The 25,997-nt window shown below is 43.8% G+C and overlaps 4 protein-coding genes and 2 long non-coding RNA genes across 16 annotated transcripts; 3 read left to right on the top strand and 3 right to left on the bottom strand.

Moving 5' to 3' along the window:
- Positions 1 to 54: 54 nt before the first annotated feature.
- On the top strand, positions 55 to 11,439 carry wipf3 (WAS/WASL interacting protein family member 3). Of its 9 annotated transcripts, none has more exons than XR_002169502.1 (12): positions 761 to 1,453; positions 2,562 to 2,654; positions 2,925 to 3,057; positions 3,445 to 3,606; positions 3,881 to 4,549; positions 4,922 to 5,044; positions 5,608 to 5,709; positions 5,796 to 5,867; positions 8,538 to 9,457; positions 10,015 to 10,164; positions 10,265 to 10,375; positions 11,351 to 11,439. XR_002169502.1 is itself a non-coding variant. In XM_019880396.1 (10 exons), the coding sequence occupies exons 3-9, from the start codon at positions 2,583 to 2,585 to the stop codon at positions 5,834 to 5,836; spliced, it is 1,302 nt and encodes a 433-aa protein (XP_019735955.1). In that variant the 5' UTR covers positions 55 to 1,453; positions 1,611 to 1,806; positions 2,562 to 2,582; the 3' UTR covers positions 5,837 to 5,867; positions 8,538 to 9,503. The 9 variants fall into 9 exon arrangements, 4 of the variants coding, with proteins under 4 accessions (XP_019735955.1, XP_019735954.1, XP_019735956.1 ...); XR_002169505.1 differs by having other exon boundaries at positions 8,538 to 8,697; XR_002169506.1 differs by lacking the exon at positions 8,538 to 9,457.
- Positions 6,835 to 8,636, bottom strand: LOC109522104 (peptidyl-prolyl cis-trans isomerase FKBP14-like). Its single transcript, XM_019880399.1, has 4 exons — positions 8,437 to 8,636; positions 8,164 to 8,324; positions 7,655 to 7,782; positions 6,835 to 7,248 (listed from the first exon to the last, which is right to left on the bottom strand). Exons 1-4 carry the CDS (start codon positions 8,628 to 8,630, stop codon positions 7,084 to 7,086), a joined length of 648 nt encoding a protein of 215 aa, XP_019735958.1. The 5' UTR covers positions 8,631 to 8,636; the 3' UTR covers positions 6,835 to 7,083.
- Positions 9,541 to 14,522, bottom strand: LOC109522101 (acetylcholinesterase collagenic tail peptide-like). Of its 3 annotated transcripts, XM_019880394.1 has the most exons (17): positions 14,241 to 14,520; positions 14,050 to 14,162; positions 13,438 to 13,557; positions 13,316 to 13,360; positions 13,190 to 13,216; positions 12,487 to 12,558; positions 12,245 to 12,307; positions 12,147 to 12,173; positions 11,979 to 12,023; positions 11,851 to 11,886; positions 11,696 to 11,776; positions 11,522 to 11,618; positions 11,307 to 11,446; positions 11,077 to 11,196; positions 10,890 to 11,010; positions 10,537 to 10,639; positions 9,541 to 10,330 (listed from the first exon to the last, which is right to left on the bottom strand). In XM_019880394.1, exons 1-17 carry the CDS (start codon positions 14,389 to 14,391, stop codon positions 10,261 to 10,263), a joined length of 1,431 nt encoding a protein of 476 aa, XP_019735953.1. In that variant the 5' UTR covers positions 14,392 to 14,520; the 3' UTR covers positions 9,541 to 10,260. The 3 variants fall into 3 exon arrangements, with proteins under 3 accessions (XP_019735953.1, XP_019735952.1, XP_019735951.1); XM_019880393.1 differs by having other exon boundaries at positions 14,050 to 14,521; XM_019880392.1 differs by having other exon boundaries at positions 13,190 to 13,360; positions 14,050 to 14,522.
- Positions 14,218 to 16,514, top strand: LOC109522107 (uncharacterized). Its single transcript, XR_002169507.1, has 2 exons — positions 14,218 to 14,306; positions 15,465 to 16,514. It is a non-coding gene; the product is annotated as an uncharacterized LOC109522107 (long non-coding RNA).
- Positions 16,515 to 16,766: 252 nt separating this feature from the next.
- LOC109522106 (cytochrome c iso-1/iso-2-like) lies at positions 16,767 to 17,852 on the bottom strand. The gene is made up of 3 exons (XM_019880402.1): positions 17,761 to 17,852; positions 17,215 to 17,390; positions 16,767 to 17,012 (listed from the first exon to the last, which is right to left on the bottom strand). Exons 2-3 carry the CDS (start codon positions 17,381 to 17,383, stop codon positions 16,861 to 16,863), a joined length of 321 nt encoding a protein of 106 aa, XP_019735961.1. The 5' UTR covers positions 17,384 to 17,390; positions 17,761 to 17,852; the 3' UTR covers positions 16,767 to 16,860.
- A 110-nt stretch (positions 17,853 to 17,962) lies between these two features.
- Positions 17,963 to 25,693, top strand: LOC109522108 (uncharacterized). The gene is made up of 4 exons (XR_002169508.1): positions 17,963 to 18,132; positions 20,110 to 20,226; positions 25,067 to 25,138; positions 25,413 to 25,693. It is a non-coding gene; the product is annotated as an uncharacterized LOC109522108 (long non-coding RNA).
- The last annotated feature ends 304 nt before the right edge of the window (positions 25,694 to 25,997 follow it).

Raw genomic sequence — 25,997 nt, forward strand, 5'->3', positions numbered from 1 at the left:
ATCCTGTTTATCCTGTTGAGAGTTGCCGAGGAGCTGCTGAATTTGGACGGCCATAACCTGGACTGGTTGCCAGAGAATCTACGGTACCTGCATGAAAGTCCGGTATGTAAACTTTACATTGTCAGAGAGTGTAAATGAGTTGACTTGAAATGATGCAACAAGATCGACGACGACGTTACAATGTGTGCCAAACTGAGGCCTTAGGTGTTATTGTTTTCCAGCGCGAGGGAGGAGCACGCTTGTGTCACTGCATTCCTGTGTCACGTGCCGCCACGTTAATGTTTTTCCGCCACCCAAGCGACCCATTCGCCCTTTTTAATATAGTAAAATAATAATTTTGTGCAAATGAAAGATCACTGGCTTGTGGCTGCTGTTTTCTGTAGGCACTGGAACCTGATACAATCCACGCATTTATTGAACGGGCAGCTGTCATGTCATCATTTCAACTGCAGGGGGTGCTGCAGACGAGCTTCAGTTGATTCACCTGCCAGTCTGGTCTTTCACCGAGCCAAAACGAACGCAGATGTGCAAGATTACAATTTCATATGTCACGGTAATTAACTGCCCGAGCCACATTGTGGATACCCATGCTAAAAAAAAAATTATAAACCAGTTTTGTGGAACACTTACACTTGCATAGCAAAGTGACATCCAGCGCATTTGTGCCGGTCTTGTACAAAGGAACTTAACACGGATTTGTGTACACTTTCTCAATGTGTATATTTTAATAGTTTTTTTTTCCCTCACTTTGTCACTCGTGATTGTGATTAGGATTCTGATTATTATTTTTGCAATATCATTTATGTGGTAGTTGCCAACACACCAGGTCATCGGCTGTGCCGTTCCGTTTTTACAATGTCGTTGTTCGTCTATCTATGCCAGCGACGTACCGTACCAGGCAGAACAATTCTAGTACTGTACTTTAAATGCTAATCCACTAGATGGCAGAATGTACAAACAACCTGAGTATCTACCTGTTGCCATTGATACAGGGGTAATAACTTCGAGTTCAACCATTCATTGTATATGTCAGTTGAGGCAAGATCGATTTTTTTTTTTTTTTTTTAACCAATGTAAAATCTTTGCCTTTGCTTAATAACGCTTTAGAAACGTGGTGTAGTCGTTTTTCCCCCCTCCCAGTGTTTCTTCCCAGTAGGGTGTTGTCCTGCCCCCTTCTGCATTTGTATTACGCCGCTAGACTTCTGCACGGTACACAGTGTGGGAGAACTGCTGTAGCAATCAAGAGACCACTGTTCATGTGCACAGTGCTGCATCTTAAACAACAACAAAAAGAAAAGGAAACCCTTTCCCAACTTTTTGGAAGTTTTTCTTTTGCAGTTAGTGACAGGCAGCCGACCGGTCTGGTTAAAAATAAAACTATGAGGTCAGTTTGCTGCGCGTCTACAAGCCGAGGACTCTGAAAGCTATCAGGTGGACTTCTGACTCTGGGAAGGTAGGCCCCAAGTTAGTTGTTTCCAATATACTGTTTCACTGTTCAACGTATCTATTCATTGTGCTCTTTAAATGTTACAAAAAAAAAAGTGTACCTTTAACATGTTTTTGTTAGGTGCGTTATATGATGATCCCCAGGAGGTCTTTTTTTTCTATAGGAGGAACTACTGAAAATGTTCTCCAAGCTGAAAACAACAGCTGTGTCAAGTGGTGTCTTGCACCTATTTCACAACATGGAAAGCCAGCCAGTCAGCTTGCCCCTGTTTAAAAGTCCTCACTGGCAGTGTCATGGAGATGGCTGGCACACTTTTGACGATAGAAATAGTCACGGAGGAACGGCCTGCCAGTTGCCTAGTGAGTGCCTGGCTCAGAATCTCCGTTCTTGTTCATCCCGGAGGGGTGTCTGATGGGGTTGAGATCAACATTTACAAGTCCACATTGTCAAAATGTCTCGATAAGCTAAAATAATGAGATTCAACAAACAGTGGGGTGTCCCATTATTTTTGTAGCATAGCGTTTCAGCAAGACAGTAAATCCAGGCATAAGCAGGTTTATTGTTGTTTATTAAATGACCAGAGAAGCTTCAAATTCCTGATAGATAAGTCAATGTAGCCATTGTTAGCCAATCAGGGAAGAGAGCACCTTAGGAATTGCGATGTAAAAAAAAAATATATACATATCCATAAAAAATTGGGTTCTTCCTACTCACTAGTTATGGAAAACATGCATGCGTGTCATGTAATTTTCCTGTGGCGTATCCTCAATGGGTTTCTTATCCACGACAGCACAAAATGTCAGCGAATGCCTTTCTGGCGTTGAAGGGGAGTCTCTTACCTCTCACACAACATGCACTATTGTTCGCTTCCCAACTCAAGCCATGGGGCATTGTGGGAAGACAGGGGACGAAGAGGTGGGAAGGGGGGTGGGGGGGGGGTATTGGACTTCTACAGAGAGGATGGAGAGCTTTCTGTTTCCTGTTTTGTGCAGCGCTCAGCTGAAAGAACTTCCTTTTCAGAGAATCGGGCGAGAGGTCAGCCGAAGTGTTTTGTTTGCACAGTAGCAGCTTCTGGTGGCACTTTTTTTTTTTTTAACTGCGTTGTCTTCTGCAGGTATAGCTGTGACCTCCTAAGATGCCGCTACCGCCGCCACCTCCACCTCCGCCACCACCTCCCCCGCCACCCCCAAGCACCGCACCTCCACTTGTAAGAAAATATCTCTTCATACTTTTGGAGTTTACCTGTTTGTCCCTTTCGCTTGGTTTAACTCCCTGGATGTCGTTTGCATTATTGATGGCGGCTCAGTTTCCTAAGCAGGTGCACAGTGTGCACGTGGTAACTGAGTCATAGGTCATTTCTATGGTCAAAAGGTTTTCCTTTCTACACCCGTTCTCGGGTGGGAAACTATATTATTATGTGAGACCGCATCACACTTTGCTAAAAAATGAGTGTAATATTTATTTGTCCGTGTCACAGTTTCCAGTCGAGTCTCCTAAGGTCCAGTCTGGCGGAGGAGGCGGCAGGAGCGCTCTGCTGGCTGACATCCAGAAGGGAGCCCGACTCAAGAAAGTCACGCAGGTCAATGACCGCAGTGCCCCTGTTGTGGACAGTAAGCAAACGAACCTTCCGCACCTTGTACCACTGCAAATAAGTCAGTCTTGCATTTTGCCCAATGGAAATGGCTTCACCTTGGTTCTCGAGGCTTTTAGTTGTGCGGCTCATGAGGTGCCCGTGTATTTCTTTGGCCATATTTGCACGTAGACTTGCATGTACGCACTCAAGTGTGCACTTTGGGAAGGAATGTCATGAGGTTGGAGATAAGGATGCAGACGTAATAGGAAATTACTACCGACACATTCAAGCAGGCTCGCGTTGCACGAAGTTGTAGACTATATGCATTAAATTGGTTCTTGAACTAGCTTGCCTGAGATCAAATGTTCTTTTTCATTGTTGTCATCCTCAAATGTATATTGCGTTGTGTGTTCCTCCTCCCCAGAGCCCAAGGCTCCAAGTGGAGATGTGTCCGGCAATGTTGGTGCCGCTCAGGGTCCACGTGGAGGTGCGGCCCCCATGGGGCCATCCTTAGGTGGGCTGTTTGCAGGGGGGTTTCCCACCCTAAGGCCGATAGGGCAACGGGACTCGGCAGGCAAGACGCCAGGTTGGTAAAATTACAGGAGCACCCCGACATGGATTATAGGTAGTTTTATTTTCTTGATCCTTGTTGGAGAAATCGAAAGTACTTTGCAATGCCAAATTCAAACAGCATATTAGTTGTACGTCAGTGGCGCACTGTCTCATCTCAGAGCAAAAATACTACCTCGAGGGGCCCCCGCGGGTAGAGTGAAACCTGTAACCTTGGAGCACTTGAAACATGCAGTCGAGGATGAATTTTTCTGCGACAAAGACAATTTTTGTGTGCGTCTGTGTTCTAGTGTCCCGTTCGAGCTCATCGGCCTCCCTCAAGCCGCTGTGGAACACGCCCACTTTGGCGGAGTCGATCGGCCCCCGTCCGCTCGCCTCCTCCTCCGCCCCACCCTCGCCGACTCACGCCAGCAAGCATCTTGCTCCTCTCCCCGTGGCCGCTCCCCCTCCGCCCACACCACCTGCCCCGCCCTCTGCTCCTCCTCCTCCTCCTCCTCCACCGGAAGCCTTCCAGGACCGGCCCACCAACAAGCCTCCCCCTCTACCTCCCTTCCCACCCCCTCCGGCTCCATCTCAGGTCACAAAGCCCACTTGGCTTCCCATCCAGCACTACCAACACACCACTAATGCCCAACCCCTGACGCCTCCCCCTCCAACTAACAACCCTCCTTCTCTCCCTGGGGACCGCTCCTCTTGGTCCTTCTACCCACCACCGCCCTCTGTGGTCCACTTTGAACCTGCAAGGTTCCCCATCCTGCGTGACTCGAGCCCGCTCGGACCACCGCCCCCAGTGCCACCTCCCCCTCTCCCAAGCTCTTACACCCCGAGCTGTCCATCCATTCTCCCGCCGCCCCCGCCCAGAATTCCTGCCGTGTCCTCGCCGGCCTTACGCTTTCTTCCGCCGTCATACCCGTGCAACGCTCCGACCAGGCGACCGCCTGCTGTGCCGAGAAGTGCAGGTCGGTCCATATACGAACAAGAAGTGATCATGATGGGCAATGAATGATTGTGACCATGAGGGGGAACATTGTAAATAACTTCCTGTCTTGTACATGACAATGCAATGCTCAGCGAAACATGACCGGTACAACAGAAAGACGCTTGGAGAGAAATGTGAGTGTGATTGTTTTGCCTATGCGATATGCGCTCCATGATTGATTGGCAACCAGCTTCCCAATTACCACTGGTAGAAAATGGATGGATTATACACAGGAGATGACATGGTCTTGTCACATGACTGAGTCGCAACAGATCCAATTGAAATGCATTTTTCATGTTCAAGCTCACGTTTCTGATGACAGCCCTCTTGACGCCTCCCCTCGTGTGAGCAGGTGCTTGTCGTCTGGCTCCTCCTCCAGCTCCTCCGGCACGTTCCTCCTCCACTGAGCTGTCCGGCCGCATTCCTCCCCCTCCGCCGCCCTCCATTGTCAGGAATGGACACCTGCACAGTCAGGGTGAGTGACCGACCAGTCACGTTTGCGTCACGATGGGGCATCCTGTTCGTGACAATGGCCTTCGAATCTTCAAGTGCTTCGAATGCTGCTTGTGCAAGGGTGCAAGCAAAATAATGATGAATTATGGAGGCCAGATTTTCGACAGAAGTCAATGACAGAATTTCATCACAAAGGCACGGGCGAATATTTGAGGAAATCCTCACATTAGCCACATTTAGATACCCTTGTATAGTCCTTCACTCGACTCACAGATGAGTTTGCTACCGCTTATCCAGATCAGAATTCAGTGTTTAAAATAACTCAACAAATATGCCATGAAATGTTTTTAAAACTAAAGCTAATACTGAAACTAAAGTGCTGATATGATTTATATCACGATCACCTGGCATTTGGACAAAGGGGGGGGTGTAGACTTTTTATATCCACTTTACATGAATACTTAGACGCCCGCATGATAATCCAGCAATGAATCTCAAACAAGACACATCTTTCCAAAAGGTACAATGAAACACCGTGTTTCGTATCTGAAAATGACAGCGCAGTTGCTTCTTCACTCCATCCAGATGACTTTGAATCCAAATTCCAGTTCCACCCAAAAGAAGATTTTCCTCCTCCAGATGAATTCAAGCCTTTCCCTCGCATCTACCCCAGTAAAGAAAACAGAGGTATCGCAGCACAAGAGAGCGCTATAATTACACTGCCGTTTTCAATCTGTGATGTTTTCTTTTCACTCTCCATTCTCTCTTAACAGTAAATCCAGCGCCCCATGGGATCAGGTCACACCTCAGATGAAATTCATCCCACACAATTCCTGGATACAAAGGTTCGGAAACGCTCAACAATAAACACAAGAGCCAGGCGCTTTTGGTTCCGCGGCGGGGATATCGTTTGCGTGTTAGTTGCGCCTCCTACGACATAACGGTGACCTCTGACCTTTTCTGGAGTGGAATGTTTTGAATGCGAGTGAGAGGAGGGCCCGCCCGACTCGTCCTCATCAGCACATACGCGCAGTCTCTCGTGAATTTCTTCCAGGGGCTATTTTGGATGTGGTTTGTTTGAAGCGGTTTTGAGCAATTTGTTATCTGTACACAAAAGAGATGAGAATGATCTGCAAAAGCCGCGGGCATATTAAACTCTTTTGATAATGACATCCAACGTTCACACAACAGAGTTAGCATACATTGGGTTTGTTGCTGCGGTAAGCAACAGCGAAATACTGTTGCAGGCTTCGCTAGCATTTCAAGTCCAATTTGATGGACGCCAATAGATCATGTGGACATATTTTTCATTGCGGACAATGACTCGACTTCTACTGTGACTGCGGAAGTGCACTTGAGTACATTTTCCTCGAGATCAGGTTGGCGCTCCCCGATGTACTAACCAGACTTGTAACAACAGCGCCATCTGTTGGCCAATCACGTGATAAAATCACACTTTTCCCAGTCACTTTATTGATCACGTTGACGAAAAGGGGCAAGTGCAACAACGTTATTTGCTTGATAGAAAATAAAAATGCAAACAACAGTCTTACTGTTTTGTTTTGTTTTGTTTTTAAATCGGCTTTCATTCTTTGACAAAGCAACAAAATGAGAACAGTTCCATAAATCTATCCAATCTTTAAAATATTTTTTTCAAACACTTATCCTCATTCCAATCGCAATCAACCAATCACACGCTTTCCTCCTGTCTTACATTCACACCGATGGGCGAGTTAGTTCAACTCATCTTCATGTTCCCGGAAGGTAGAAGGAAGCGGGTGCACTCAAAGAACGCAAGCCATGCCGCCCGTATTGAAAACAATTTTTTTTTTCATATTTATGACAAAGTTTGACACGAATACAAGATCCCTACAGCAAAGTCACATGTGGTAGCTGACGTGGGCCAATCAGAGCAAAGTTACACGTTGGCGAACGATCGCCACACCAAAACCGGAGCTTCGTTCAGGTTCACAAATGTGTTCAGTGTCAAGGCATCCAACAAACGCACCCGAGAATGTTCCTGGCACCACAAATGAATGACAAGAACATAGATGAGAGTCTTTAAAGTTCATCGTGTTTGTACTTGTAAGTAAACTCCTTGGAGGATATGAAGCCATCTTTGTTTTCATCCTCCTTGGCAAAAATGTCTTGGACCATATTCTCATGCAGGGTGTCATTGGGAGGGTAGCCGTTACGCTCGAACTCCTTCTTGAAGTATTGTTTTACCTGCAAAAGAAAAACCCGGAGGGGTGGGGGCATTGTGGCGTTAAATAAAACGGACATTTCATTAGGTACACCAAGGCAAGAGTTGTTTGTCGTACTTTAATGTTGGTCACAAATGTTGAACTCGGATGAAGTAGTTTTTTTTTTACTTGGTGTAAAAGTATGAAAATTATTGCATTGGGTGTAGTACAGTTGAACAATTTTAAAATACATTTAAAAAAAAAGTCAAAAAATAATTGTCTTTGCGACATTGCGCCGATACAAATAATTTGTCCAGAAAGTATATTTGGTATTTATCGACTAGTAGATGGAAAGCTCTATTGTGCTGAGTATACTACAGAGCGCATTGAAAACATGCATCCGATCGAGAGGAACTGCGCATTTCTTTCAAAGGGTTGAATAGCTTCACCTCGGACTTGGAAAGCTTCCAGTCGTCATTTAGGTCCATCTCCTGGAACGACTCGTGCGACCTCGGGCCGTTTCTGATCTCGAGCAACTCAACGATGAAGGTCAAGGTGCTTTCAGGGGGGATTTTACCTAAAGCACGGACGGGACAGGATCAGAGTAAGAGCTGGGGGGGAAAAAAAACAACAACAGCAAGCTTGATAACCACTAAAGAGTAGCTAAGGGTTAGTTTCAAGAAAGAAAATTAGAAAGTCTTCATTGTTGCATTTTTGTGGGTGTGAATCATAAATTGTTATTGCTGAGTGAGCTTACCAGGACACGGCTTAGTATCGTTCACATGCCTCCGCGGTAAGAAAAAAAAAACTGACTGAATCCTTCAATCAGTATGGAAGTCCTAAAGAGTCATTTAGAACAGCAGAGGTTTACATGCAAGATAAAAAAAAACAACATGCCATGCCAAACAAAGTAAGAAAGTAGGACATACACTTAAACCGGGTAGATGCTCGACTGTACCTTTGCCTTCTTTGCCGTAGGCCAAAGCTGGAGGTACGATCAACTTTCTTTTCTCTCCTGCACACATGTTCTGGAGACCTTGGTCCCAGCCTTTGATCACCTCCCTGATGCCCAATATGAACCACATTGCATGTTTGTCCCCCTCAGTAGGATCACCACGACTGTCGACGCACACAGGAAAAAACAAAAAAAAAAGTGTCACTCATTTGGTACCAGAGGCGGCAAAATTCCAACACACTTAACGACACACCTTGTACAACTACTACTACCAACCTGTCATGAAACATGGTACCATTCTCGAAGTAGCCTTGATGGTGCACCAGCATCATGTCTCCGTACTTGGATTTACGATGACAGAGGAAAGGTTTGTGCAGGACTTCCAGCTTGACCTCCGCCTCGGGCAGAGCTCCGCCGTAGACGGCGGCCACCAGGGAGGAGCACAACCAGCTCAGCAGCGGCAGCAGCATTGCCTCTTGGCGTACGAGACCAAACGCCGGTGTGGAAATACGCGAAATGGAACGTCAGTACACGCAGGTTTGAGAGGCCACCGGATCGCGGATACTTCTACGTGGCAGTGACGTTGCTCGGTGAGCGCCGCTGCAGAAAGTGCGCGTCTGATTGGCCGGTTTCGCTTCGCAAACTCCGCCCACATGAACCCTCCCAAACGTCATTTTAAACTCATCGGTTTTTCGTATTTGTCAGCAATAAAGATTGTCTTTGTCTGTTACCCGAATTAAATGCAAAAATGAAAAGATTCAAAGCTGCCATCGTTTTCTGCAGTTGCTACAAAATCTGTACAATGAGGCTGTTTAATTGGTCGAATTTGATTTGTGTTTACCAGAACGGATTTTAGAATAACCATTGTATTGTTTTGTTTTTTGTCGAGAAAAAAATATTGGTGATTATTTTGAACTGTGAAACTGCTTATGCCATCAATGTTTATATTCATATGAACAGAATGTGTTTGATTTTGTTGGCAGTTGACTTTTTTTCCGGTGTGGGCGGAGCTTGGATAGAAAAAGCGGCTCCCTCCGGAAGATGCCTGAACTTTCCCTTGTCTTTGCAGGTTTTCGAGCTGGTGGCAGACTAGCTTGTACCTCGTTGGATATTTTTGTGCTCTTGTAAGTCGTGCCTCGATGGAAGTGTGGCAAGATGCTGGATAAAAGACGGAAGAAGTCCCACTTGCATTTTGGTTGAGTCTCAAAACAGTGAAGACTGAAGAGTAAAACAGCATAGGAACGATCAGTCGCACTAAATTTGTGGATCAGAAGTCATGGACAGAGGTGGTCAAACGGTACTGTACCTTGACACAGGTGCAAGATCTGCAACTGCAAAAAAAAACAAAACAGACATTTGGCCTTTCATCTGAAACATTGATACGGGATTAATCATCCATTTATTAATGTCACAGGCTATTAATCGTTAAACATTTTTAAAAGATCTGTCATTCGTTGATTTTCTTGCCTCAGGTCAAAGTTCGCCCGATAAATATGTGTATGGAAAATGAAGCGTGTGTAAAGGTTAATGTGTCGCTTTTTAATTTTTTTTTTATTTTTTATTTCCAGTCCGACAGCGTTTAGCATGCTATTCTATTGCTCTTTTACGTTTTCATCAAAAAGTTCAAACTTTGGCTACTCTATTTACAGCTCGGTTTAAACACGTTGTCATGCAATAGCACAGCATTTCACCTTCGAAATAGAGGATTTCTTATCTATTGCACATGTTTAAAGCATTCCGCATTCCGTGGTAGCAATACAATTTTTTTTCTCGTTATAAAAGATGCTCCGCTTATGTCCGTGATAACAGTCAGCAAGTCATTCCATACAATCATTGAAGTGTTTCCCTTCGTAGCAGGTTTAGCGAGAAGCAGATCCCTGAGGCCAACAAAATGATCCACAGCCAATCCAAAAGCGGACTCCCGTTCGTCATCTCATGGCACAGAGCAGAAGGGACTCCTGTTGGCGCTCTCTCAGTCCATCAAGTATTAATCGGGGACATGAGGTGAGACTTCAAGTGAAATCTGAGGTGGGACTCCCCTCCGACCCCCCACTTTGAATGATGAATACGAGCTGCAAACGTTTGCAACTTGCGTTCCGTTCAGGTGAAGTACTTGCAGACGGTGGAGTCGATGACGCAGGCCTCGGTGCACCTGAGCTGGCCAAAGGATCTGCGGCAGAGACGGAGGAGGATGTTAAGCAAGTGCAACTCACTGGTAAGCGCATTGAAATTCAGATTTTTTTTTTTTTTTTTTTTTGTTTTCGGTACTGTAGATATTCTTTCAGATTGATGAGAGTAGCGCAATATCAAGTTCTATTAAACGCAACGTCCAAACATTAAGAGGCGCTGCTCTGACCTCGCCGTTTCTGATCTTACCCAGGAAGATAGGATTTGCACGTCTGATAGCCAAAGTCTTTTCCATCGCACTCCTCCATGCCTTCATGTCGATAACCGTCTCCACAATAGGCCCATTTGCAATCTGGACTCAGAACATAAGGCAGCAAAATGGCACCAAGCCAATTGGGGGGGAGTGTCAGCGCCAGAGCAGCATTTTGCAACTAATTTAATCGAAGAGTAAGGCAGAAGGTATTGAAAGCATGCTTGGGAAAAGAATGTGAAGGATGCTTTTTTTTTGGGGGGGGGGGAATTGGATAGCAGCTTAGCATCCTCACACAGAGATACTGAAAGTACTTCGTAAATGTCCCGCAATGTGTACACATACGACTCACTCAGACAGGAATCGGTGACAATTTGGTTTCCATCATCACATTCCTCTCCATCCTCTGGCTGCACTTTCCCATCCCCGCACACGCCGGCTCTGTTCTCGGTGGACTGAAATTGCTGGAAGGGCTGCAAGAGGAATACGAAAGCAAGCGTGAAGCAAATATTCCCGATTCACTCCAAAATATGACTCACCTGTATGGGCTTCCATCCGTCTTCATCTCGAAAATAAAGTGCCTTCTGATCCTTCCTGAATGCGATCGCCTGATCCAGATGGAGACGGCCCAGCTCCTCCTCGTTGCTCACCACAAATATCTGAACACATTTGAATTCAAAATAAGTCCATAAATAACAAAGTGTGATGGGATACAACGAAATTCTCTTCAAATTAGGAATCGAGCTCTTTTGTGCCCATATGGTCTTACGGCGGGGACTTGATTGGGGCTCTCCTCATGTGCGTCGCTTCCAGAAGGAGCATTGTTCGCTACAAGGAAAGTGTCACACTCACAGCGGCCGGGTGGGCCCGGAAGACCCTTCTCACCCTTTTCCCCAGCTAGATAGAGACCTGCGAGGTGCACAGCCGTGGATGAACACCAAACATTGTGGTAAGTGTGCAACTACCGGATGCGTGACAGCTAACCGGGGGCCGGTGGTCCAGGTGGACCGGGGGTGCCGTTTGGACCCGGGGGCCCAGGTTTGCCCATAAGTCCCGAAGCTCCAGTTTGTCCCATTTCCCCCTATAAGAATCAAATGTTGGATAAAGTACATGTAGTATGTGTGCAAATACCTCCCAAATCACGACTCGTATTTTCACCTGCTTCCCTCTCTTCCCAGGTCGCCCAGTGGGTCCTCTTTTGCCCGAGACGCCTGGCTCTCCCTTTGGTCCTTGTTCTCCCTGTGAGAAGAGTAGGTAGGTGTCGGTGAATATTGAGTGAAATCCCCCTGCTTTAGTTGCGTTTTGTTACTGACCTTCTGACCCAGCATCCCCGGCAAACCGATAGTGCCCTAAATTGTGAGCCAATGTGAAAAATAATTGCCTCATCAAATGACATAAAAATACTATTTGTCTGTGCAAGAAAAATAAAAAAAAGTCTTACTTTATCACCTTTTAATCCCGGTATGCCTGGGCTTCCACTGTCCCCCTTTTTCCCAATTTAAAAAATTGCTCAGATATAATAATTGTTAGTATTAAGACAATTAAGAAACTCTATTCGTTTCATCATTGAAAAAAAGGGGAGATTTTTGTATATCAATTACAAACCTACCTTCTCTCCCCTGTAACCAGTCATCCCCTATAAGAAATTGAGAAACAATCAAAGTAACAATGAAAAATCGATTCTGAAAAGACCACTGCGGTGTTCACCTTCATTCCTGGGGGTCCCCTCAATCCTGGTAGTCCCATGAGCCCGGGGTCTCCTTTTTCACCCTCAAAACAAACATGACAGCAATTTATATATATATTTTTTCCCTCCCATCACCGGCGTGCCTTGTGCGATTCACATCAAAATGCCATCAGCATTTATTGAGGTTGATAAAAGAAATTGTAGACGGGATGTTGCACATGGATGAACGACAAACTGACAGTGATGAGCACACGCCACCTACCATGGCTCCCTGTGGACCAGGCCATCCGGACAGTCCTTGTTTCCCCGGAAGCCCCGGCGCTCCAGTGCGGCCCTTTCAAAAAAAAAAAAATTTTTAAAAATGGCGGATGATAACCTTGTGTTCATAAACGCCTGGAAATAATAATTTGACCTTCTACGATTCCTTCGTCAGATAGAACAGATGACTGTGCTAGCTCGAAGCGCACCCCTGAGGTTTGTGTATTATGCTTTGTTGCAGCCAGGAGAGCTGGTATTAGGGTGGTGGTGGGGGGGGGGGGGTCTGGATGAGTGTCATTAAAATGAACAGAAGCCTGTTGGGACGCGGCGGACCAGCTGCTGCAGCGTGAGGTGATTTATCATTGAGTCGAGTGTAAAAAGCACTTAGGGAGATTAAGGAGAAGAAGTGATTTGCTCAGCAGGACCTGGAGTCCAGTACCCGTACGGTCGGAGAATGGATGCAGGCCAAGAAAACCGGAAAGCAGAAAGAGGTCAAAAAGAAAAATGTAATGAGTTGAGGGGAGGAGGGCGGAGAAATGAGACTCCTCCCACGTGTTCCAATGTTGTGCGACATGTTTAAATAGCTGCAAACTTTGTTGGTCTTCTTCTTAGGACAACATAGGAGGAGAAATCCACTTCCAAGGGCGCGCAAGATGGATCAGGAAGAAATGAGCCGATTACTTAAAGGAAAGTGAGAAGTGGCTCACCTTTGACCCCGGACGTCCAATTTCTCCCTGAGAAGCACAAACGAGGGGGAGAAGAGATTTTGCTCTCATGAGAGAAACCGCAAAGACGTGCATCAAGAAATGACACAAGTGGACCAGAAAATGCACCTTTTCCCCTTTTGGTCCTCTTATGCCAGGTAATCCAGTGTCACCCTGAAAGATGACATGACATTTATGGATGGATATTCGCACATGTCCACTTAATTCGGTTGGGTAAGGGGCCTCCCCACCTCTGGGCCGCGGGGTCCCGGTGCTCCTGGAGGCCCAGCTGGGCAACCCGGTATCACCGGATGTTCATTTTGTTGCTCCTCTCCTCGAAACACTGCTGGCACTGTCGTGCCGCCACCCTCCTAAAAAACGAGAAAGCGTCACATGAACCCTTTCATGCACCCTGTAAGATGATAACGTGATCAGCTGTCCACTGTAGTAACCGCTGTCCCTGAAAGGGTTAAATCGGAGTCCGGCAACCCGCGGCTCCAGAGCCGCATGCAGCTCTTTAGCGCCGTCCTAGTGGCTCCCCGAAGCTTTTTTAAAAATGTTTGAAAATGGAAAAAGATGGAGGAGGGTAATATATTTTTTGTTTTAATATGCTTTATGTAGGAGGAAAAACATGACACAAACATTCTTAACGTTTTCTTATGCTGTAAAAATGTGTCGAATAAAATTTAAATGTCAACATTTCTGTCAACGAAGATTTGCGTCATAGCCTGTGACACACGTTTCTCTTAGCAGGGCGGGTTGCCGACCCCTGGGTTGAATCCTCGCATGCAAATGTGTTGGATGGTGTGTGTGTGTGTGCGTGTGTGTGTGTGTGTGTGTGTGGGGGTGTGGGGGGCGGTTACAGGTTTGCCTTGCTTCCAGAGCTGAGGTGGTGGCGGCGGGTAGAGTGGAGGAGGAGGTGGCGACGTCAGACAACAGGGCTGAAACTTCATTGGTTTATCCAGCAAGGTGACGACTACGAGGAAAACGTGGAAGTCATGTTTCGCACGGCAATTTGGGTCATCAGGACACAGACGTGGTTCGAACGTCCTACCTGAGTGAGGCGTGAAGAATCTGTCCATGAAGGAGTGATGGGAGAAAGCCCAAGCGGGTCTCACAAGTATGTGCAAAGACAATGCAAATGTTACGAAATCCATTCTTAGGGTGTCGTCTACCCTTGAAAAAGATGACACAAAGTGACACATTTAGAAGCAAGTTACCACTTAGAGTTTGGATCAAATTTGAACCGTTTTGTCACGTGACAGCAATCAAAAACATCGATGACTCTCAATAAATTTCAAGGCAACAAACTTAGAGACGTTTTAGTTGGGCAATTTGGTGGCTTTGTTGTGCTCCCGAACATATGTCAATAATCTATATTATTGTTTTGCGCCCCCCATACAGTTTTTTTTCCAACACTTGAAGCTTGAAATTGTCTATGAACGATTGCCATGTAGCAAAATACAAATAAACACAAATCAATGGACTTGATCGAGCGATATTAAAGATAATCAGACAAATAAAGTATTCATTAATGTTCGAGCTATTTAAAAGCTTTGGAGTTCATCATTTGATGTAGACAACTACTATGAGGATATTCTTGTGCCGTGTCCCCAAATAAATAAATAAATAAAAAATCAACATATGTGATCAACAGTGAAATCCGTGGTTGCATAATTTACCAGGTGCACTTTACTTTCTAATGCACATTAAGTACAGCAGTTCATGTTAACGTGCAATTTCTGTCAGCTTCATTCAAACTTTGCAAAGCGGGTGCATGACATTCCTAAACTGCTGTGCACTTGACTCCACGTTGCACGTGCACTGAGACACGTGACATACACTGTAGACGTAAACGTGAACGTGTTGCAGCTCCGATGCGGGAGTAGAGGCAAGTGCGCGCTGCGTCCATGTATCCCTTTGCCTCAAAATTAGATATGGATCGAATCACCGGGGTCGACTCCGAATGATATCAATGCAGGCTCACTCGTCCAGACATCATCCACAATGACGCAAGAGGTTGAGCCAGAAAGATGCTGCACCGGAGCAATTGCTTCGCTGACGTTATTATCTTAAATGCATTTGCATCTTAACATGTCGCAATTTCACGATCTTTCTTACCGTCCACTGCAAAAAAAAAAAAGGTAGACACGCTGCCTGTAGAAAAGAGACTTGTCAAAGCAAAGAATTTTGATCGAGCGAAGGGTAAGCTTCCTGATTGCCGTCGTTGCAAAAAAAAAACTGATTTTTTCTTCTGGGGGTGGGGAAATGTTTCCAGTCGAGGTTAGTGCTGAGTGGTGGTGGGCAGAGCTCAATCCGAGTGGCTCCGCGAACCCGACTGAAGTGACACATTGAGGATGCGACTGGCACGAATGGCAATCTGCGATGCGGCCGGTGTCTTCGGGTGGGAAATGGCACCACCTGCTGGACGTTTTAGTCCTCGCAAGCCTTACTCCTGCGCAGTCCAATTTTGAAGTTTTTAAGAGATATTAGAATACAAGTTTAGGATAAGCAATAATCATTAAGCTATTTGAATAATGAACTATTTATTTCTGTTTTTAATGTGATCAAATATTTTACTTTCTGTCGTAAATCAATATCATTCATAAATGAGTTTTCCACGATATTCTATTTTATTGAGAGGCACCTGTATTGTATAATGCCACTCTCTTGTGACTCTCTAACTATAATGTCGTGTAATTCTACACCACCGCAAACGAACCATAATATCGACCATACTGTTCATTCAATGCTGACAGTGTCAATCAAACGTGTACCTAATGTTGTGACCAGTGAGAGGACCTCACATGTTAAAAGAAAAAAAAAAAAACAATCTACACGGTTATTACTCACCCACCTTTCCAAATGTATGAATCTGTCATTCTTATTTTTGAAAGTTTCAAATAAGCAACAGCGAAATGTGTCATGTTAGTCCACGTCACATTCAGGAGTAATTAGCAGACTGTTGAGGAGTAGAAAACAAACCGAGGGGAAGAAACACTTTTTATCAGACTTCAACAGAACACTTTATTGCATTGCAAATTATTTGACTTAATTCAATTCATTCAAAATTAAGTCCGTCATTTATTATCTGCGTACGTAATAGGGATTGGACCCGGTTACAGAACTGCATGTTTCATAAAGCCGAACATGAATTAAAAAACGGTTACATTTTTGTGACAAACTGTTTCACACAATTGCATTTTGCTAATTTAACACAACAACATAAAATTGATACCCCATCAACATGTTTTTGTTTTTTTTTGTTGTTGATGAAATTTAGCCTGCCTTGCATTTATCTTGTCTGTGTCTAAAGTATCAATGTATACAAATAAATAAGGACATGCAGCCTCAACAAATGGAACAAAGAAGAAAGAAAGAGGCCTTCAAGCTATAAAACAGGTAGAGATTTAAAAAAAAAAAAAAAACAACAGAAAATGTGTTCAAGTAGCAATTTATGCAAGAAGAAACAAAAGTGCAAAGGGTTTGAAGTCTGGAAGTACTGTAAACATCTCGAAGATAGATACCTGAGGAACTCTGCTCCCTTGTAAAGTTTCGTTCAAAAGTATGAAATAACTGATGACAGGGAGGAAGTAGTTTAATATTGCAGTTCAACACAATCTCTATCAAACTGATGTCCACAGCTATAGAATACAAGCACAACTCTTGTGTGTCTATTTGGGTGAAGTGGCATCCTTTAAATATGCAATGATATCCTGCCTTTCTTTTTTCTTTCTCAGACCGCTGAAAATCATCTTGGTTCCGGGAATATATTTCTTTGGGTTTTCAAGGTAGACCATCAGAGTCTCTTCACTCCATATAATCCCTAGAAAAACAATCACACGCGTTCCTTGACATGCCGGTCATGAAAAGTATGCGTAATCAAGTTTTGCAACAAGAGCCGCTCTGCCTGTTCAGACCTGCAACGCTGAAGACAGTCACACATGTATTAAAAAAAAAAAAAAAAAATCACTTCTTCCCACTGCTCAAAGTATTGCTGTACATTGAACAATCAGGAGAGGTCTTACCTTTGTCAATATTTGCCTGTGTATAAGAAAACCCGGGCGCTTGTCCTGTCTTCCTACCAAACAGACCCCACAGATTCGGCCCCACTTTGTGTTTTCCTCCTTCCTCCACAGTATGACACTGGGCACATTTCAATACAAACACCTTCTTCCCTTTTGCCGCGTCCCCCATGGCCACACTGGGACGAGAGCAAGTTACATTAAGAGCCTTTTTCTTTGCGCGCGTGTGTGTGTGTGTGTGTGTGTGTGTGTGTGTGTGTGTGTGTGTGTGTGTGTGTGTGTGTGTGTGTGTGTGTGTGTGTGTGTGTGTGTGATAGTGCACAAGATGACAAAAAATAAAAATACACCTGGGTAACAATTACTGGTTACTAGTTGAGATAATATTGTGAATTCTTCATAATAATGTTCATTACCTGTCCACACATGGATATACATTGGAACCAATATGTTTTTGTACATGACATTTGGGTATGTTTGTGTATATGTATATAATGCACACAAAAGTTAAACAGAAAAAATGATTCGGTAAACAAGAGTAAAAATCCTTACCTTTCTCTTCGCAGCCTGAACTTCTTGACAGAAGTGGCACCACCCGTCTCAAATTGCAAGTCTTTTTTTTTTTTTTCTGATGTTATCCAACCCTCCAAAACTAACCGTCTCAGATTTCAGGAGAGTGTCTGTCAGGTTGACTCGGCCATGTGAAAGTTTATTTTAAATGAATACTACTGCTACTACTAATAAAAATTATTTATAATAATGCATTATTTTACAAAGTCACTAATTATTTACCTGTTTCAAATCGAAGCTCTTCCGCATTATTATGACGTCATATTTGCGGACTTGCCACCTGTCTGTTGCCGGCGGCGTGCGAGCTAGCTTGAGGCGTTTTGGGGCAATGGTGGATATGTGGTTACATTTGAAGTAAGTTTCCAAGCCAATTACATCGATTTATAAGTGAAAAGAACCCGCGCAACATGTTCAAGTGTAAACCCTCTCAGAAGAAGTTGGCCGTCTCCCGTTAAAACATCAAAAAGCGGTGTTGGGGGGATGTTCGACAAACACAAAATGCTACAAAGTTAGCGAGCAAATTTAGCTTGCCACAAATAAGTCACTTTGCCTGGCAAAAAAAAGAGGAAAATAAACACGTTTACTGGACTATTTTGTGTATCTCGCAAGGATGAAGTACCTGTACATCCAGTTGTGTACCTAACACTACCCAAGCGCTGTTATATTTTGCGGCATTATTTTTATTAACCAGCAGAGGGAAGCAAAAGCAATTATTTTCGAAGGCATCAACGGATGGTTCATATGAATGAAAATAGGCCGTAACAAAAAATAAATAATACAACTGCAATCGTGCCACAGTCATCAACGCCTGCAAAAAAAAAGATGTATTTCAGACCTTTTATTTATACTGTTATCAACTTTATTTATATCACAATGATATAACTTTACCCAGAGCCTGTTGCTATGATTTAATGATTACACTTGCACTAAAACTCTGCATAGATTTACATGATTTCTTGGAGTCTTTTTATCTGCATCTCCATTTCTTTTGAGCTGAAGTGAAACTCTTCAAACCTTTAGGGAAAGAGTCATTCGTTAATGTGTATATAGTTTTATATACGCTAAAAGGAACACAGATTCAAAATTACATTCAAACAGACCTTTAAGTTAATACCAAATATTTTCAAACATGTTATTTAGACTAAATTGAGTTGGCTGGTTCATATAATAAATGATGATATAAATGTTTCCTTTCATGAAAAGTGCATCTCTTACAAATTCTGCTAGGGTTTGTAAACTAATGAGCAGAATGTTTTCCACGAGTGAGAAACTTGAAGACAGTGCTGTATATAAACATTCTTTTTTAACAGAAAAATGTGATGAATAGCCTTTAGATTTTCCTACCATTGCAAGTCTGTTTCCCACAACTTGGCTCTGGATAATGTTCGAAGAAGCCTCCAACACAGATTGTTTCTTGTCCATCTTTGACATGCTTCTGGATTCAGAATCTCTCCGACACACTTGGCACATTTTGGGATCACCTCCCAGGATCTTCCAAACCTTTGGGGCTTGTTGGGAGTTGACTTTGCATCATCAGGAACACTTTGCCTACCAAAGCGTTGGGGCATGTTTTTGAGCAGGTGGAGGGGTTTTGCATCAGGAGGGTGGGGCCCAACAGCGGCAGGAAGGCTCGTTTCGCTTGTGGTCGGGACCACATCTATTTTGAAGTGCTCTAAGTCTAAACTCCTCAGCGCTTCACTTTTTTTCTGTGAACATGAAAAAAAACAAAAAGATATATTTGGGTTGGTTTCAAAATGTTCATCTTAAGACTCAAATTACAATTTCAGTTCTTGTTCCAGTCTCTGTGTATTTCTGTTGCAACTGTCAAGTAAACAACTTCAGCCTTTATTTCATTGAATCATAAAAAAAAAAAAAAATCTGCCGAACATATGGTGATAAAAAATGCATTCTGGGCCGATGAAGCCAAGATTGAAATTGTGGTCCGTCATTGCACAAACAACTTCAGCCTTTACTTCATTGAATCATGAAAAAAAACAAAAACAAATCTGCTGAACATATGGTGATAAAAAATGCATTCTGGGCCAATGAAGCCAAGATTGAAATTGTGGTCCGTCATTGCAAATTGTTTTCTTGGAATCAGTAGAGGGAATCATGAACACTGTGAAAATGTAGTTAGTGTAAGAAGAGAAACTTGAGGCTTGTGCTACAAGGAAGGGGATTTAATTGATGTATCCATCATGGAAATGATGACTTGTTGTATTCCCGCACTTTCATAATTTAACACGACACAAATAAACAAGCGCCGTATCACAAACACAATATGTGACACGTGTGATATCCTTACCTGATTGTGTGTCTGCATCCTTCCAGTGTGCCATCGCTGATTGCACCTCTGCGGGTTTTTCCCACAGCAACTGGATTTCCTACTGACCTTTGGGATGGATGCGGTCTCGGTGTCAAAACCTCCCAGCATCAAGAGAAGTGACAGTAAGATTCCCGTCACCATCTTCATGTCTATTCCACCTCTCTAATTTCTCACTGACCGCCACTGACCTCTGTTAATAAAGGCCGCTGACGAAACACGTCACCCGCTAAAAATGACATGCGGAAGCCTCATTTCAACTCAACGCATTCTTGAACGACGACTCATCCGGCGAGGATGATATCAAAGAACGGTATTTGAATGTCCTAATTGGGCTGATGAATGAACGCGGTGGCCTTTATTAATGTGCCGTCATATAGAGGGAGATCATACCTGAGAGACCTGCTTGAAGGGTGAGAATCATTTGGGGAGCTTCCTAATTAAAAACATTTGTATTTGGAGGAATGAACAATTAATCAAATACAAATCAACCTTGCAATGTAGTACCGTACAGTGCAATTTTCAAATCGCAAAGGCTGCAAAAATAAATAAATAAATAAAATTATATATATATATATATATATATATATGTGTGTGTGTGTGTGTGTGTGTGTGTGTGTGTGTGTGTGTGTGTGTGTGTGTGTGTGTGTGGGGGTATATATGTGTGAGGGGGAGAGACACAGAAAGATGTAGAAGTGGACATGCTTTGGCCACAAAATATGCCGATGACCGCGACATTGTAAACAATGCCCCCGAGAAACCGGATGTTGAATGCCACTCAACTCCAGGCACGTATAAGGGAAGTGAGAGGTACCCAAGTGTCACATTAGACCACAGGTGTCAAACCTCCAAGTGAAACGGTCACTAAAATGTGGCCCGTGACAAAAATTTGTTTGACACCGACCTCGGCGCTGTTCTCTGATGAAGATCGATTCGGCAGAAATGATGGCCGCCGACAATGTTGGAGATAATAATTTCATTATTTTGGGGGAAAATCTTCCTCAATTTTACATGAATCAAAAGCGGTTTGTCGTTTGCAGTGGTTTAGAACTGCATTACGTCATCCTGAGAGTTATTGTTTCAAATGAAGTCAGTGCGTTTTCTTTCATGTGGTGACAGCACAGTGGAGGTTCGGAAGTTTGGCTGGACAGCCCCTGAATTTACATTGCAAGAAAGGATTAAATCACTCCTACAATACAATTAAACGGTTAAACAATCTTTTCCAATCAGCTTTACGCTGTGCATTTGCCGACTGACTGTCAGGCAGACAGATGAAGAGAGTTTACAGTCTTTCATCTTTGACTTGTGGGCAGTTGAGGGGCTGCAGCTTCGCCAAGCCATTCTCCGAATAACATCTAACAAAACACAGATGTGGCAATGACCTCACTCGCCATTCCTGCATGCCTGCCTATTTGGGTGCGCGCACCGTTGCCGCATTCGCATCCAACGCAGAAAGAATGAGAGCGATGCGAGACGCAAGGTTGATTAGGAATTTTTTTATTTGGTTCTTTGTGTTTGCCGCGTTACCATAGCGAGCCCTCCTTTCTGCTTCGCGACCCAAACTTGCTTTTTTCTGTTTTGTTTTTTTCTGGGCCGTGTTTCGAGTCATTTAGCTCCAGTCTGTTTTCGACCCTTCTTTGGCTTATGGAACGAAGGGCTTCCAGATTTACGGCGCCATCTCCACCGGTTTTTCATAGTCGCGTCCACGGAGCGCTTCTCCAGCTCTCCCTTTGTTCTCGAACTGAGCTCTCAGGGCACCCCACCCCCCATAGACCTTCTGCACTGCCATTGTTATCTCCTCCTCCTCCTAATGCTTTTAATGTACATGTCGCGCCATCCTCCCAAGTGGCCTTTTCATCTTGTCATTTACTTGCGCTCTTCCCCCTCTTCCCTCTGCACCACTCCCACCTGTCTGTTTGCTAGAAATCACCCTGGATATGAAGTACACCCTTTAATTGTTACAATGCAGCGTATTGTTTTGGGAAATCTCAATATTTTCGTGTCGCCCGTGGACAAAACCGGGCGGGTTTTGAGTATTGTTCCAAATATGATGCAGATAGACAGACAGTACAGGTCAGCAAATGTAGGCAACCTCAATGTGCTGTATGACGTTTGGTCGCCCTCAACTATTAACTTGTCGGGGATCTGGAAGCGTTCCCAGAATTCCTTTCCAGAAGCGGGGACACCCTCGGATTTGTTGGGTGATTTGTGGGAATGTGCGGTTATCTCCCCTTTGTGCTGATTTATGTCGGGGTTTATACTCCCCTTCACTTTAGACATCAGTCGGGTCATCGCCAAAGCACTTTACATGCCCGCGTGTACAGCTCGGAGGTGCATTCAATCACATCCTTTTGGCAGCTTATAGTTTTATCAATGATCGCATCCATTTCTGCAGGAGCCCCGCAACGTGATATATGGAACGATGCCCCAATGCTGTCGAAGGCTCGCAGTATTTGTCAGTGCCGTGTTGTGGTGTGATGCTATTGGATGGAGCCTCAGTTTGAAATATTTAACCCTCTCAATATCATCCAAATCCAAGACACCAAATAAGAGTCCATTTTGTTAAAACCCGATACCAGTCAGTCCCTCTCTCGCTTTTTTTTTTTTAATATATATATACAATGTTTCCCCTGCGCTGTTCACAACTTAGATAAAACTACAGTGTAATCTCCCAAGTTGATGGTTAAGTCATTTCAACACTATTTTCCTTTCGGAAATACACGAAGGAAAGTGAATTCATTTCTTCCAAGCCGAAGCTGTTGCAAGTATTCATTGGATAGAAAGTGCAGTAAACAACAGCAACCAAAAATCTCTATTCTTTTTAATGTACTGAGCAGCCAGATCCTTTCCATTTCCAGTTCAGTTTCTCCTTTTTGCTACCATTGGTCGTTCAGGGGTGTTCCTACAAAGGCAGGAACGACAGCATTGTCCAAACTGCCTCCATAAGATAAAGGTAAAGAGGAAGATTCTCGGGCAATTTCGGAGCCTTAAGTGAAATCGTAATTGATTGATTACATAATGTGGTTATTTTGTCGTTTGTTTCAAACCTTGGGTTAGGATCGTAGGTCTTTTATTCATGCGTTGAAAAATGTATTATCAGAAATGAACAACGAATGTACGAATATCCAGATTTCAAACCTGAAAACGTGTCGTTCAGCTGCCGTCCAACAGATGTCGCACTTTTGCTATGTAACCAATGGAGGAGCGGCCCTCGAATGGGGGCGTAGAGGTCTTTTATACATTCGTTGAAAATGTATTATCAGAAATGAACAACGTATGTTCGAATATCCAGATTTCAAACCTGAAAAGGTGTCGTTCAGCTGCCGTCCAGCAGATGGCGCACTCTTGCTATCTAACCAATGGAGGAGCGGCCCTCGAATGGGGGCGTAGAGTAAGGCGGCGCCCGCCCCGAAAGAGGGCTCGGTCGAGAAAAGGAGGAAGTCTTTGGGTGAGTGCTGGGAGGAGGCGGTGCGAAGAATTTAAACCAATCAGGATGTTCGAAAGAGTGAACCAATCAGGAAGGACCATTCCAGATGCTGCAGGCAGGAAGCTGAGCAAATGACCCTTGATTAGAGAGAGGAGGTGGAGGATGGGATGAATGATTGAAGGGGAAAAAGGGGCCCTGGTGTGTGAGACAAAAAAAAAAACGGGCATACAGCCACACGAATATATTTTGGGGTACTATATTAAATATTAAATGCCAAATTACGTGACCAAATACAGGCATCTCCCAATACAAGACTTGTCATATCCATTATAATTATTTTATCTCACTAATTATGAAATACAGAGATCTCAAGATATGTTGGGTGGGAAGAACATAAACAAGTAAGAGCTGAAAATGTCTATATTCAGATGGTAATTGCTCGAAGGAATCTCATGGTCTTTGGGTCCCTGGAAACCTTTCACGGCTCTGTTTGGTATATATTCGGTGTCAATTAGAATTAAAGCGTCTTTTTTATTGCGTTTTATTGCTTTAAGAATTATGTGTTCAAGCACAATGATGGGAGGGTAGATTGAGAAGAAAGAAAAAAAAACATGGACGGAGAAAAGAAGCACAAATTGGCACGGCGAGTCGCTGAACACGTTGAGAAAATGCTCTTTCCCTCGGTGTTTCCCCCCTGACCTTTGGGCCCTCTCTCTGGCTGCTGTTCAGTAGGTTCTGGGGAGGGGGTCAAAGGGCGCCTCAACACCCACACAGAGCGCCACGCTATGACCTCCAACCCCTCCCCGCCGCGCAGCCCAACTCTGCACAGCGCCGAAAGCAAAGCAGCCAGAGAGGAAACGCATTCGGGTGAAAACATGAGGAAAAACGCAGCAAATCTCACCCTCTTTTGTTTTCCCTTATTTTCGTATTGAGGGGGAAAAAAACTTGTAACATTATCACTAATAATACACCAAATGCCATTTGTGAAGCATATGGGTTTAATCATCATGCAATGTAAAGTTGCACTTGAAATTATTCACTCTCTTGTGAATTAAATTCCTCTCCTCAATGTACATTAATCGGTGTCAAGTTTAAAAAAAAAACCAAAAAATAAACCCAAACATTTTCTCTATCGTAAGCGAGTAACCTTGCAAAGCGAATACAATTTGTGCTGTTCAATAAATCAATCGAAGGTTGCTCTTCAGGCATTCAAAATTGCTTCCTCCTCAGTTTGATATATCTGTGTCATCTCAGGCTCTTCAATATCACCAATGTAGTTGCAATGTGACACGATGAATTAAATTCCTCTCTTGGAATATTCGAGTGGGAGCAAATACTAATTAAAGTAATCCCGAAAAGCTAAATGTCTTTGTAAATACGACTCTAAGCCACAGAGTAAGCATGGATAAAGTCAATCCGAAGCCCCCCTGATTGGCCATTTCCCGATACTGATAGTACTTTTGAGATCTAAAATTTCATTTAACACAATGGGAAAAAAACAAAAACATTCTGACCCCAATTTTTTTTTCCTGGCGCAGGTGATAATTCGCCACCGTCTCAGACTGCCGCAGTTTTGCCCCCCAACCGCTGCCGAGGAGGACGTACTCAAGGTCAGATTTTCTTTGCCATAAAGTATCGATGTCTGCTACCCGCAGCCACCGTGAGTACCCGATATGTAAAAAATACGGCTCGTATCGGTACTTTACCAAATACTCCCAATTTCTTGTTTTAATTGTGATTGTACATACATGCGGCAAGCTTCCATAACTGAAAAAACGATCATGTTGATCTTCTCTCTCTCTCTCTCTCTCTCTCTCTCTCTCTCTCTCTCTCTCTCTCTCTCTCTTTTATTTTATTTTTTTAAATCACTGAAAATCCAAATAGAAATTCGTGACGACTATGAAATGCTGGCCCATGTTGCAGCCTTTTTAAAGAGGACCGAGAATATCGAAGTGCAAACCAGCCTCCCTGCAGCTGCGTGCAGTTACAACATTCATACTCATGTTTCTTCTCCAGGAAGCTTTCAACCTCTGATATGTTAACCGCAATAAATCAACTGCGTAGTTAAATGTTACATTAAGGGTGCCGTCATGTGTACTTATTGCTGCATTTAATCGCTTGACGTCTGCACTTGACCACCTTTTCATTTCCTGCTTTGATTATCATTATCAAAGCCACTCTTTTAAAAAAAAAAAAAGGGAGTGACGTTCAGTTTTTAGTCCAGTTCCCGATTTGTCTTGGATTCAGTATTCGAGTCATTTTCAATTGAAGTTCAAACAGTTTCAAGTCTCGGAGTTTCCACTTTTAGGAAGCGTAACGTCCGGTCGAATAGTAAATACTCGTTCAAGCAATCGAACAAAGGTCAAGGGTAAGAAGAAAAAAAAAAGTGTTCCTAATGATTAACCAGCGTCTCCATTGCTGATAGCGTCATCTCTTGTCTGCCCGTTTTTTGATCAATGCGAATACCTT

The sequence above is a fragment of the Hippocampus comes genome, unplaced genomic scaffold (genome assembly GCF_001891065.2).
Source record: "Hippocampus comes isolate QL1 unplaced genomic scaffold, H_comes_QL1_v1.1 scaffold624, whole genome shotgun sequence".
Classification (NCBI taxonomy): Eukaryota; Metazoa; Chordata; class Actinopteri; order Syngnathiformes; family Syngnathidae; genus Hippocampus; species Hippocampus comes.

What these genes read in the sequence shown, in the direction of transcription:
- wipf3 (XM_019880396.1), top strand. Translation starts at nt 2,583, where the DNA reads ATGCCGCTACCGCCGCCACCTCCACCTCCGCCACCACCTCCCCCGCCA. An exon ending in CAGTGCCCCTGTTGTGGACA is followed by an intron (nt 3,058 to 3,444) that starts GTAAGCAAACGA and finishes CCTCCTCCCCAG; the next exon opens with AGCCCAAGGCTCCAAGTGGA. An exon ending in TGCTGTGCCGAGAAGTGCAG is followed by an intron (nt 4,550 to 4,921) that starts GTCGGTCCATAT and finishes TCGTGTGAGCAG; the next exon opens with GTGCTTGTCGTCTGGCTCCT.
- LOC109522104 (XM_019880399.1), bottom strand. Translation starts at nt 8,630, where the DNA reads ATGCTGCTGCCGCTGCTGAGCTGGTTGTGCTCCTCCCTGGTGGCCGCC. An exon ending in GGTACCATGTTTCATGACAG is followed by an intron (nt 8,325 to 8,436) that starts GTTGGTAGTAGT and finishes GTGCGTCGACAG; the next exon opens with TCGTGGTGATCCTACTGAGG. An exon ending in GGAAGCTTTCCAAGTCCGAG is followed by an intron (nt 7,249 to 7,654) that starts GTGAAGCTATTC and finishes TTTCTTTTGCAG; the next exon opens with GTAAAACAATACTTCAAGAA.
- LOC109522101 (XM_019880392.1), bottom strand. Translation starts at nt 14,391, where the DNA reads ATGTGTCACTTTGTGTCATCTTTTTCAAGGGTAGACGACACCCTAAGA. An exon ending in TCTGGAAGCAAGGCAAACCT is followed by an intron (nt 13,558 to 14,049) that starts GTAACCGCCCCC and finishes CTCGTTTTTTAG; the next exon opens with GAGGGTGGCGGCACGACAGT. An exon ending in CTGGGAAGAGAGGGAAGCAG is followed by an intron (nt 11,619 to 11,695) that starts GTGAAAATACGA and finishes TGATTCTTATAG; the next exon opens with GGGGAAATGGGACAAACTGG.
- LOC109522106 (XM_019880402.1), bottom strand. Translation starts at nt 17,383, where the DNA reads ATGGGGGACGCGGCAAAAGGGAAGAAGGTGTTTGTATTGAAATGTGCC. An exon ending in ACAGGCAAATATTGACAAAG is followed by an intron (nt 17,013 to 17,214) that starts GTAAGACCTCTC and finishes TTGTTTTTCTAG; the next exon opens with GGATTATATGGAGTGAAGAG.